Source organism: Salvelinus sp. IW2-2015, linkage group LG14, assembly GCF_002910315.2.
Source record: "Salvelinus sp. IW2-2015 linkage group LG14, ASM291031v2, whole genome shotgun sequence".
NCBI classification, from domain to species: Eukaryota; Metazoa; Chordata; class Actinopteri; order Salmoniformes; family Salmonidae; genus Salvelinus; species Salvelinus sp. IW2-2015.
This window is the reverse complement of record NC_036854.1, coordinates 6,720,766-6,733,570: the sequence shown is the minus strand read 5'-3', so window position 1 is coordinate 6,733,570 and position 12,805 is coordinate 6,720,766. Positions and strand designations below refer to the sequence as shown.

At 44.6% G+C, this 12,805-nt stretch overlaps 1 protein-coding gene across 6 annotated transcripts in view; it reads right to left on the bottom strand.

The window, feature by feature from the left end:
• The window catches only part of mthfd1a (methylenetetrahydrofolate dehydrogenase (NADP+ dependent) 1a, methenyltetrahydrofolate cyclohydrolase, formyltetrahydrofolate synthetase), a 66,559-nt gene that overhangs the window by 40,099 nt on the left and 13,655 nt on the right, over positions 1-12,805 (bottom strand). For all 6 annotated transcript variants that reach the window (XM_070446484.1, XM_070446483.1, XM_024000544.3 and 3 more), the window contains 7 exons: positions 9,071-9,182; positions 8,619-8,746; positions 6,338-6,435; positions 5,816-5,989; positions 5,453-5,589; positions 4,964-5,010; positions 4,775-4,882 (listed from right to left, as the gene is read on the bottom strand). In XM_070446484.1, coding sequence (XP_070302585.1) covers positions 4,775-4,882; positions 4,964-5,010; positions 5,453-5,589; positions 5,816-5,989; positions 6,338-6,435; positions 8,619-8,746; positions 9,071-9,182 — 804 coding nt within the window. The remainder of the gene's footprint in view (positions 1-4,774; positions 4,883-4,963; positions 5,011-5,452; positions 5,590-5,815; positions 5,990-6,337; positions 6,436-8,618; positions 8,747-9,070; positions 9,183-12,805) is intronic.

Sequence of the window (12,805 nt, the reverse complement as noted above, 5' to 3'; positions counted from 1 at the left end):
GTACTGTCACGCCCTGATGATAGAGAGCCTTGGTTTTCTATGGTGTAGTAGGTGTTCTTAGTTCAATATTTCTATGTTGGTTGTTTGTATGGTTCCCAAATAGAGGCAGCTGGTATTCCCCTCTAATTGGGGATCATTTTTAGGTAGCCATTTTTTCCCACCTGTGTTTGTGGGATATTATTTGTGTATGTGCTTGTAGCACCACTGAGGTTACGCTTCGTTGCTTGTTTATTGTTTTTTGTTGAAAGTTTCACTCAAATAAAGATGTGTAACTCTGTCACGCCCTGGCCTTGTATTCTTTGTTTCCTTTATTATTTAGTTAGTTCAGGGTGTGACATGGGGAATGTATGTGTTTTTGTATTGTCTAGGGTGGTTGTATGGTTTAGGGGGTTAAGTAGAGTAGATGGGTTTTGTGTTTAGTGTAGGTGTCTAGCTGTGTCTATGGTTGCCTGAATGGTTCTCAATCAGAGACAGATGTCATTAATTGTCTCTGATTGGGAGCCATATTTAAGACAGCCATAGGCAATAGGTTATTGTGGGTAATTGTCTTATGTTGTACGTTTGTAGCTTGGTGTGTGCACTTACGTCTTTAGCTTCAACGATCGTTTGTTGTTTTTTTTGGTTTCAGTTTGTTAAAGTGTTCGTTGGTGTTTTTTTTTTCCTTTTCTCTAATAATTAAAGAGAATATATTTTTGCACACGCTGCGCCTTGGTCCCACTCTTCTCAGCAAGACGATCGTGACAGAATTACCCACCATAGGACCAAGCAGCGTGTCAAACAGCAACAGGACCCACCTACACAGGATTCATGGACATGGGAGGAGATATTAGATGGAAAGGGACCTTGGGCACAACCGGGAGAATATCGCCTCCCTCGTGAAGAGGCTGGAGGCAGCTAAAGCCGAGATGAGGCGATATGAGAAGGCAGCACGGAAGCAAGGCTGGAAGCCCGTGAGTACAACCCAATAAATGTTTTGGGGGGGAGGGGGCTGAAAGGGAGTTGTGGCGAAGTCAGGTAGGAGACCTGCGCCATACTCCCTGTACTTACAGTAGAGAGCGAGAGTAACGGGCAGACACCGTGTTACGCAGTAGAGCGCATGGTGTCTCCTGTACGTGTTCATAGCCCAGTGCGGGTTATTCCACCTCCCCGCACTGGTAGGGCTAGATTGAGGATTGAGCGGATGTCATGAAGCCAGCCCAACGCATCTGGTCACAGTGCGTTCCTCGGGCGGCTTACATGGCACCAGCCTTACGCATTGGTGTCCCGGTTCGCCTACATAGCCCGGTGCGGGTTATTCACCTCCTCGCACTGGTCGGGCGACGGGGAGAGCATACAACCAGGTAAGGTTGGGCAGGCTCAGTGCTCAAGGGAGCCAGTACGCCTGCACGGTCCGGTATTTCCGGCGCCACCTCCCCGCCCCAGCCCAGTACCACCAGTGCTACACCAGCAACCAGGCTTCCATGTGCGTCTCCAGAGCCTGTTCCTCCTCCACGCACTAGCCCTGTGGTGCGTGTCTCCAGCCCATTACCACCTGTGCTACACCACGCACCAAGCTCCTGTGCATCTCCAGAGTCCTGTGCGGTCCTGTTGCTGCTCCCCGCACTAGCCCTTGAGATGCGTGTCCCTGGCCGGTACCACCAGTTCCGGCACCACGCACTAGGCCTAATGTGCGTCTCCAGGGTCCAGTATGCCCTTTTCCTTCTCCCCGCACTAGCCCTGAGATGCGTGTCCCTAGCCCGGTACCACCAGTTCCGGCGCAACGCACTAGGCCTAATGGGCGTCTCCAGGGTCCCAGTATGCCCTGTTCCTTCTCCCCGCACTAGCCCTGAGGATGCGTGTCCCAGCCCGGTACCACCAGTTCCCCGGCACCAACGCACCAGGCCGACAGTGCGCCTCAGCCCAGAGCCTGCCGTCTGCCCAGCGGCGCCTGAACTGCCCAGCGCCATCTGAGCCATCCGTATGCCCAGCGCCACTGGCCATCGTATGCCAGCGCCATCTAGCCATCCGTCTGCCCAGCGCATCTGAGCCATCCGTCTGCCCAGCGCCATCTGAGCCATCCGTCTGTCAGAGCCATTTAAGCCATCCGTCTGCCCAGCGCCATTTGAAGCCATCCGTCTGCCCAGCGCCATCTGAGCCATCCGTCTGCCCAGCGCCATCTGAGCATCCGTCTGCCCAGCGCCGTCTGAGCCATCCGTCTGCCCAGCGGCTGTCCTGAGCGCCATCCGTCTGCCCCCGAGCCGTCAGAGCCGCCAGTCCAGCCAGGATCTTCCAGAGGAAGCGCGATGTCAGCCAGGATCTTCCAGAGCGCCAGTCGCCAGGATCTTCCAGAGCCGCCAGTCAGCCAGGATCCTTCAGAGCCGCCAGTCCAGGGATCTTTCCAGAGCCCCCAGTCAGCCAGGATCTTCCAGAGCCGGCCAGCAGCCAGGATCTTCCAGAGCCGCCAGCTCACGCAGGATCAGGCCAGAGCCGCCAGCCAGCCCAGGATCAGCCAGAGCCGCCAGCCCAGCCAGGGATCAGCCAGAGCCGCCGCCAGCCTAGGATCAGCCAGAAGCGCCCGCCAGCCAGGATCAGCCAGACGCCGCCCGCGCAGCCAGGATCAGCCAGAGCCGTCCGCCAGACAGGATCAGCCAGAGCCGTCGCCAGACAGGATCACCAGAGCCGTCCGCCAGCAGGATCAGCCAGAAGCCGTGCCGCAGCATGAGCAGCCAGATCCGTCCGCCAGCCTGATGCAGCAGATCCCGTGCCGCCAGCCTGAGCAGCCAGATCCGTTCCGCCAGCCATGAGCAGTCCCAGATCTAGTCCGCAGCCATGAAGCAGCCAGATTCCGTCCGCCAGCCATGAGCAGCCAGATCCGTCCGCCATGCATGAGCATGCCACGAATCAGTCCGCCAGCCATGAGCAGCGCCAGATCCGTCCGCAGCCCCGATGAGCAGGCCAGTCCCTCCAGTCCGGAGCTGCCCGTCCCTTCAGTCCGGAGCTGCCGTCGCCTCAGTCCGGAGCTACCCCTCAGTCCGGAGGCGCCCTCTGGGATGGTGTTCAGTCCGGGACTTGCTACAAGGGTCGCCGCTCCCAGAGGCGCACCAAAGTGGGTATTGACAATGGTGGAGTGGGGGCCTCGTCCCGCGCCCGAGCCGCCGCCAATGATGGGGGCCACCCCGGACCCTCCCCTTCTGTTACAGGTTCTGCTGCCGGCCAGCCATGAGCAGCCAGATCCGTCCGCCAGCCATGAGCAGCCGTCCCTCAGTCCGGAGCTGCCGTCCCTCAGTCCGGAGCTGCCGTCCCTCAGTCCGGAGCTACCCCTCAGTCCGGAGGCGCCCTCTGGGATGGTGTTCAGTCCGGGACTTGCTACAAGGGTCGCCGCTCCAGAGGCGCCACCAAAGTGGGTATTGACAATGGTGGAGTGGGGGCCTCGTCCCGCGCCCGAGCCGCCGCCATGATGGGGGCCACCCCGGACCCTCCCCTTCTGTTTCAGGTTCTGCTGCCGGAGTCCGCACCTTTGGGGGGGTGTACTGTCACGCCCTGGCCTTAGTATTCTTTGTTTCCTTTATTATTTTAGTTAGGTCAGGGTGTGACATGGGGAATGTATGTGTTTTTGTATTGTCTAGGGTGGTTGTATGGTTTAGGGGGTTAAGTAGAGTAGATGGGTTTGTGTTTAGTGTAGGTGTCTAGCTGTGTCTATGGTTGCCTGAATGGTTCTCAATCAGAGACAGATGTCATTAATTGTCTCTGATTGGGAGCCATATTTAAGACAGCCATAGGCACTAGGTTATTGTGGGTAATTGTCTATGTTGTACGTTTGTAGCTTGTGTGTGCACTTATGTCTTTAGCTTCACGATCGTTTGTTGTTTTTTGGTTTCAGTTTGTTAAAGTGTTCGTTGCGTGTTTTTTTTTTCCTTTTCTCTAATAATAAAAGAGAATGTATTTTGCACACGCTGCGCCTTGGTCCCGTCCTTATTACGAACGTGACAGGAAAAGGGTGGCTACTTTGAAGAATCTCAAATATAAAATATATTTTGATTTGTTTAATACTTTTTTGGTTACCACATGATTCCATATGTGTTATTTCATAGTTTTGATGTCTTCACTATTCTACAATGTAGAAAAGAGTAAAAATCTGGAATGAGTAGGTGTGTCCAAACTTTTGACTGGTACTGTAAATTGGTTTGAAAATCTATGGCAAGACTTAAATGGCTATCTGGCAATGATCAACAACCAACTTGACAGAGCTTGAAGAATTTTGATTAGAATAATGGGCAAATATTGTACAATCCAGGTATGCAAAGCTCTTAGACTTACCCAAAAACACTCACAGCTGTAATAGCTGCAAAAGGAGATTCTAACATGTATTGACTCAGGGGGTTGAATACTTATCTATTCAAGATGTATTTTTCATAAAATTGTTTTCCACTTTCACATGACATATTGTGTGTGGATCATTGACAAAAAAAGCATAATTAAATAGATTTTAATCCCACGTTGTAACATAACAAAAGGTGTAAAAAGTCAAGAGGTGTGAATACTTTTTGAAGACAATTCTATATTAAAATAAAACATTCTATAATGAATCCCTTTCGTTTTTAGTGTGAGTAATGTAAAGGAGCACTTTTACATGCCATTTTAAATCATGCCGTTTTGCAAGTTTTGCCTTTTGAAGTAACAGAAAGCACACATACCACATCATTTCCTAGTAAACAAAGTAAAGAACAATTGAGATATGATTTTTGAAATAGAGAGACCAAATAATATCGGGACTAACATGATGTTTTTTTATTACCTTATCTGACTGTGTTGACTCGGATAACACACGTGCATTGACGGTGTCCACCACCAGGCTACTGGCTGCCATGACAGCGTGTGTGTCACTGCTGAGGTGGAGACTGACCTGGAATCAGTGAGGTAGAACAGATTAAAAAGACTGCTCTCAAATGTGAACATAGATGTATCTAAAGGAGGAAGTGCTTACCCCTTCCATAGGAATGACCTGGGAATAACCACCTCCAACAGCACCACCTACATAGAAGTTATAATCAAAGTACATGTTATAATTGTTTAAACGTGTGTATAACTGTCTTTACAAATAATGGAGTAATTATTAATAAATCATTAACAAACTATTTACATATCCATAAATAATGATTTATGACAAGGGGTATACAGAGTACATTTTGAGGGCCGAAACTTAACATGCAAACACGTGGTTCACTTTAAGTTTTGCATAAATAATGTGCTTTTTATATGTGGAAGATTTGTGCATGTGTATGAGACTACACAACAACAACTGAGTATGCTTTCTTGTGATTATTTTGATTCGTCAGTTAAAGGCATGTGATTTGTCAGATAAATTAGTTGGATCGATATATTTCTTAAAACAAATTAACAACTGGGTAATCCAGTGGCAAAATAATTTCAAAGACAGAAACACCAAGCAGTATGTTTAGTAAAAAAAACTCACCTTTGACCCCAAAGTTTGAGCCCCGGCTAGGTTGGCGCACACAGGCAAAACTGTTGACATGAAGGTGTGCCCCTAGGGCCTGTGCCAACCCCAGGGTGGTGGTTGTCGTTCCCTCACCCAGTGGCGTGGGTGTGATCCTGCAAGGAGGAAGTCAAAGGACTTACAGATACGAAGCTGTGCCATTTGCCATAAAACATTTGCCATTTCCGGGCACAGAGGCCAGGGCATATCCCATACAGGCTCATAATGACCTTTCCGTGCCAATGTTAATTGGTACACATACTGCATATCGGTATGTGATGTGACCTAGAGTATTGCATACTGTCCCATTGGGCCCAGTCTTTCAAGTTTTACTACCCTTACCCTGTGACCACCAAATATTTCCCATCAGGCTGTGTCTTGAGGCGGTTCAAGGCCTCCAGACGAACTTTGGCTCGGGTCGTCCCGTAGGGCTCCACCTCCTCTGAGAAGAGGCCAACCTCCCGGGCCAGACGGCCAATTGTCTTTGGCGTGAAGGAGTGTGCGATCGCGGTGTCACTGAAAAAGGTCACACTAGCTACAGCATGTGGAGAGCTTCTTTGATCTCATAAATGACATCATACTGATGTAGGCCTACAGTGATGCCAATTCTCCAAATTCTCTTTACTAATGTGGTTGTGTCCTTATGGCCACTACTGTTAGGACTTGACCCTTAGTTATTGTCAAATTGGCTGACTGGCTGACTAAATGGCTGACTGATCGATTGATTCATCATTTAATTTACTGATTATCACGGGGTCACCTATATGAAACATAAATTAATTTGAGAGAAGCGTAAAAGGCACAACTGTGGGTGGCAAGTCCTCTAAATTGTGTGAAGATGTAGCAAGGATATCAAGTCTATACCTGGGTTGAGGTTTCTGTGGCTTTAGCTTGGTGTAGGAAATGTTCCACTTTCCTGGCTGGTACGTCTTGAGAAAGCGCTTTGCACTCTCGACAGTGTTCTAGAGATTACAAAGAAAGAAAACACGAGATTAAATAGTTAACAGTTGTTGTTTTTATTTAATAGGGATAGCCCCCATTTTTTTCAATTTTCGACTAAATGACATACCCAAATCCAACTGCCTGTAGCTCAGGCCCTGAAGCAAGGATATGCATATTATTGGTACCATTTGAAAGGAAACACTTTGAAGTTTGTGGAAATGTGAATTGAATGTAGGAGAATATAACACAATATATCTGGTTGAAGGAAATACAAAGAAAAAAAACTACCAGTATTTTTTTACCACCATCTTTGCAATGCAAGAGAAAGGTCACTGTTATAGCCATCACTCTGGTTGTAATTCCGATATTGTCCACAAGATGACAGCAGTGTATGTGCAATGTTTCAGATGGATAACTTCAAGTATGACTGAACCTCGAAACTTTTAGTGTGAAGTCACCAGGTACATTTGGGCAAATCGCAAAAGAGACATTCACATTCATATTCCATTTTTATGCAAGAATATCATCAGATCTGTATACTTGGACTTTGATTTAGCTTCCAAGTATTAGTAGCTGTGTTATAAGTTCCACATTTGCAAAACAACCAGTTTTCATAACTACATAACTCTGAATATCCTTATAATCGTCCCAAATGAAAAGGCATGCTGTCGTACAAGGTTAAAAACTACATTTTATGACATATACATGATTTACCATATACATGATATTCCCGTAAAGCCCAGCTCATTGGCTATTTAGCTAGCTTTGTTTGACCCCGATTGGTGCTTATTTGACAAAGATACAGTCGTTCAAGTGATGGCCGCCGCGTCACTGTGATGGCGCCATGAAGACGTCGCTCTCTGACAAATATGGTGTCCTATAGGATATACTACACCCCTAATGAAATATTGAAGTCTTGTTAGCTTCTAGGATCTGTGAGGAATAGATTCGAAAGTGATTTGACTCGTTGAAATAACGTTTAGGGTGAGATTTTCACATTCCTTTCTTTGCAAAATGAACAAGTGGAAATATAAAAATTAATCGTGCATGCTATATGGACCTTTTTAGGATATGAAAAATGATTTTATCTAACAAAACAACACTTCATGTTATCTCTGGGACACTTTGGATGATAAATCAGAGCAATATTTCAGAATGTAATTACACATTTCACCTATCAAACCTATCACGATGAAAAAGGTGTTTGTTGTTAGGCGCTCTCCTCAAACAACAGCATGGCATTTTTTCGCAGTAATAGCTACTTTAAATTGGACAGTGCAGTTATATGAACAAGAATTTAAGCTTTCAGCCGATATAAGACATTCCGCATTTACCGACATTTGTTGTTCATCAAAAAATCTGTGATCTTGACATAACACGCTGCGTGATTTACAACTGTCCCGTTGACAGGACGCCGGTCCTTAAGGTTAATTTAAAAAATCCCCAAAAGATAAACATCCTCATTTAAAACTACACAGAGAAAAAAGGGCTTTTTTTTGTAACTATAGGTGAACATTGAACATTATAGCGGTGTGATCTTGACATAACCATTACAACTGAATGAGAAAACAAGAATAAAAATACTCCCTCAAAAGCAATGGAGAAAGACAGCGATGTGTTCTAAAATGGCACCTTATTCACTATTTTGAGCACTACTTTTGACCTGGTCCCATAGGGATCTTTTCAAAAGTAGTGCCCCATATAGGGAATAGGGTGCCATTTGGGATGTCGCCAGTAAGTGCATAACTAGGGCCTCCATTTTAATTACATTAACCAATAATAGATTTACTTCTATGTTGTTGGCAACATGACACAAAAGAATAGCTACAAGCAGCCATGGCAGGGTCCAAGCCAAGATATTTATGTGGTAATGCCTATAAAATAGACTGGCAAGGACATGTACGAACAAAAAAAAGTAATATCTATTATTTTGTATTGATTTAGCATCTTTATCGTAGAGAGGAAACTAAAACAATTTAATCAGAAAGGTTCATTGTCCCCCTTGGCTCAAAATGAGTGTCTGTGCATTATAATATAGCCAAAATTTGTTTCAGATACATTTTTTGAAAACCAAACTTATATCTACACAATTGCAAAAAGCCAAAATAAGTCTGTTTGACGTTCATGTGGGAAAGTAAATTGAATGCACTTTTTAGCCCGAAAAACACTCAAAAGTAATATAATTGAATTCATGACAGCCTACCTCCATGAGCATAGCAACGGTCATTGGTCCCACTCCCCCAGGCACAGGGGTAATAAACCCAGCCTTCTCCTTGGCAGAGGGGTAATGCACGTCCCCCACCACTCGCATCCCATTGGCTTTGCTGTCATCTGTGGGGGTCAAATGGTCAGGGTCAAAGTTCAAAAGGCTGAAGTCGAGGGTCACTGAGAACCCACGCAGTAGCCTGGCTACTGGACTTCCTACATTCAACATCATCACATCGTTACATTAGTGACAAGCTGACTAAAGCAGAAACAGACTACCACCAGACAAGGAAGACAAGCTTCGTTCTAAAAGTGTTAAATGGCTTCCTCTCCTCCTCTCCTCCTCTCCTGTTCTTCACCACCAATGATCGGTATGGACACTGGATGCTATTCAAGACTACTGGGATGTAGCCCATGGGTTGTGATTGAGAAAACAGTTCTTATACATACCTGGGATGTGGTTGATGCCACAGTCGATAACCACAGCGCCCTCCTTCAACCACTCGCCTTTCACCATCTCCGCCTTGCCTGCACCCACCACCAATATGTCTGCCCTTCCTACCTGGAAAAGGGTTCAAATGTCATACATTCACGTAGATTTTGACCTTTTAACTCTGTCTTATTGTTATAGGTTACATCTTTACATCTTATAAAATATGTTTTAACCAGGGGTTGGAACCGAAATTATTTTCCAACCGTTTTGCTCTGAACATAACCATTATTATTTTTGTTCTGTTCCACAGTTCAGACCAGCATGTCACGTTCCTGACCTTATTTCCTTTGTTTAGCCTTGTTTAGTTGGTCAGGATGTGAGCTGGGTGGGCATTCTATGTTATGTGTTTCTAGTTGGGTTCATTGCATTAGCCTGATATGGTTCTCAATCAGGGGCAGGTGTTTTACATTTCCTCTGATTGAGAACCATATTAAGGTAGGCTGTTCTCACTGTTTGTTTGTGGGTGATTGTTGCTGTGTCTGTGTTTGTTCGCCACACGGTACAGTTTCGTTTCGTTTTGTTTCGTGGCCGTTCGTTCGTTCCTTCCTGTTCGTGCGTTCATGTTTATGTTCTCAAGTTCAGGTCTGTTCACGTCGTTTTGTTATTTTGTCAGTGTTCTGTTTAGTTGGATAATTCATTAAAATTCAACATCATGAACATTCACCACACTGTGCCTTGGTCCTCCTCTCTTCCACCGAAAGACGAGTGTTACACAGCAGTTCCACATTTAGCTCAATATTAAATCACTTCACCAATCAGTGTGGATAAAGCAGCTTCTATAGTTGTTTGCATTGGGCAGACAAGTTTAGGGCAAGAGATGCGACTGGAATTGTGGGGGGGGAGCGAGAGAGGGTGGAGAAGGAGGCTTGGTTTGAAGCATTGTGCATCTTGTTATGGTGTGCATTATCTGAAATAGGCTCGCAGAATTATACGTACGGAGGAGCCGCTTCTATGGAGGAATTTTTACTGTCTTTTAACTATCGAGTTTTGGCTTAACGTTGGACCAAAGCAAGCTAACAAGATTGTGTGTGCAAAGCGGCACCCAAATTAAAATAAAGACAGGTATTACCTTTTTGTAATTAATAAATCCAATAGGAAAAGTGTTAACTGTAGTATCCTTAACTAGAATTGAAAAAGTTAATCCATTCTTCTCTAATTACAAATCTCTCCATCACGTTTGTAAAGTGAGTAGGCTACAGTAGTCTATGCTACGGCGGGGGAGGGACAGAAATCCTACATACGCTCACACACTGGCAAAGCTGTTCAGCTGGTAGGCAGACACTGAAATAAGTTTCTGAGTGACAGAATGAGAGCTTTGCATAGGGTGTTTGTTGATTCTTTTTTTTTTTTTTTTTTGCTACAGCACAACGTATATATGGAGCATAATGTATTTACTGATTTATTCACGTTTTCAAGTTCTGGTGACAAATAATGCATTTAGATTCTTGCCTAGATTGTAATGGACACTTACTGTATATATATATATGTAAAGACAGAGTCTTTCCTGCTAGCTACAATCGGCTGAGATAATTGATGGGCTGGACATGCCGGGAGATGAGTTTAGATTGGTCTGCCATATAGCTTCTGTCTATAATGTGAGCTGCTCAGAATGTGTTGATAGTCCTTTCTACTGTGGTGTCGTTGAAAGATATAACATTAACCACTGAGAACTACAAAAGTTTTGCTACTTTTCTCAACAACATTGTTGCCCTGAATTTAGCAGGCACTATCGACAAAAGCAGTTAGAAAAAGTGATTTCTGCACACACCACTGTCAGTGTCAACCGGAGTGACTTAACACAACCATACATGTATGATCTGTGTAGTAATATAATTAGATTCAGAAATACATTTGCATTGCTAGTTATAGCCTAAGGTTAGCTAGCTAACATTGAACCCAGCTGTTAGCTTTAGCTACCTGCAGATTCATACTACAGCTATGACAATGTTTGTATTGGTAGTAGTATGAGTTGGGATTATTCTGGTTCATTGTTTAGCTAGCTACATGTCTAAACAAAAGACCACTTCTCTAGATGATTACATGACCCATCCAGTTAGCCAGGTGTGTCTGGGGGTGATTATGGCAATCTATTGTATTTCATTAACATGTGTACATGTCCAGTTAATAATGACCCATCCACTTAACTAGATGTGGCTGGGGGGGGGGGTTATAGCATTTCCTTCACGTGACACATCAATTTAGACAAGTTTCTCACGTAAGTCTCATCTAATAATTAGAAAATATACACTTAGTTTTTTTTTTTTTTGCAAGTAACCATTTCACTGTACAGTTTACATCTTCTGTATCCTGTGCATGTGACAAATAAACGTAGATGTTATTTGATATACTGTGTGTTTACCAGAGACAGTAATGTGAAGAAAAACATGACCTGCACCAAAGTCAGATTAGGATAAATGCCAAGGACTAGATAAAGTGTATTTTTACTTGGAGTTTTTCCTTATTGTAGGCTACTACTTTTAACACTTTTAGGCTTGATATCTTTGGTTGTTTACTAAACTACTCACTCTGTTTAGCACATGGCCTCAAATGTGAATCCTTAAAGAGATGGTTGGGGATAAGGCTTTGGAGGATGTGAACAATCCTGAATGGGTGTAGACAAAGACGAGCTCTCTAGTAGGTGTACAAAAACATTTAAGGGCCATTTTATAAAGATTGTGGTTACAAGTTTAGCACCTTTCAAAGCAGAATAACTTTCCCATTGTTCCTCAACTGCAGTGTATGATATACCATGTTCTAATACCATTCGATGTAAAAAATACAATTTCAAATGTTGCTACATAAGACTGAATCGAGGCGGTTGGTCACATAAACAGTGCATTTGGGAAAGTATTCAGACCACTTGACTTTTTCCACATTTTGTTACGTTACAGCCTTATTCTAAAATGAATTGTTTTTTCCCCTCATCAATCTACACACTATATCCCATAATGACAAAGCCAAAACAGGTTTTTAGAAATGTTTGCTAATTTATAAAAAAAATGTAAACTGAAATATCACATTTACAAAAGTATTCAGCACCTTTGGCAGCAATTACAGCCTTGAGCCTTCTTGGGGATGACGCTACATGCTACTTTTCTGCAGATCCTCTCAAGCTCTGTCAGGTTGGATGGGGAGTGTTACGTTACCCAGTTTCTGTGTTGTTGTGGGTTTGTATGTATGTGTATGTATTTCAGGAAATGGCTTCCTGGATTCTCCTAAGCAGCTGATTGGTCGGCCCCCATTGCTAATTGGAGCTGACCCCGCCCTCTCGTCAGGGGATACGGCTGTCTGCAATCACAGACTACTTCTCCAGCTGTATAAAAGTCAGTGTTCCTTTGCTCAGAGGGAGAGCTTCTGGGTATGCGCCAGTATTGTTTGGTGCTCAGAGAGAGTGTCTTTGATGCCCTGTGTTGCTCAGACAGTTTTTGTAAAGTATTTTGTAGTCCTGCTGAGGTATGTTTTTGTCACAAGGACTGTGTTTTGATTATTGAAATTGTTCACGTTACGTTAGTATTATTCTGTTTTTGTTCCCAGGGGGAAGGGGAAGGCACCTTGGGAGTGCTTAGGTAAGAGGCCTGCGGGCATACATATACCCGTAGTATGTACTGTCTATGCACACTAGGTAACACCTGGGCGTACCATCCCCTGTATTTTGGTTTGTGCACCAGGTGGTGCTAGTTAGGTAAGTTGTG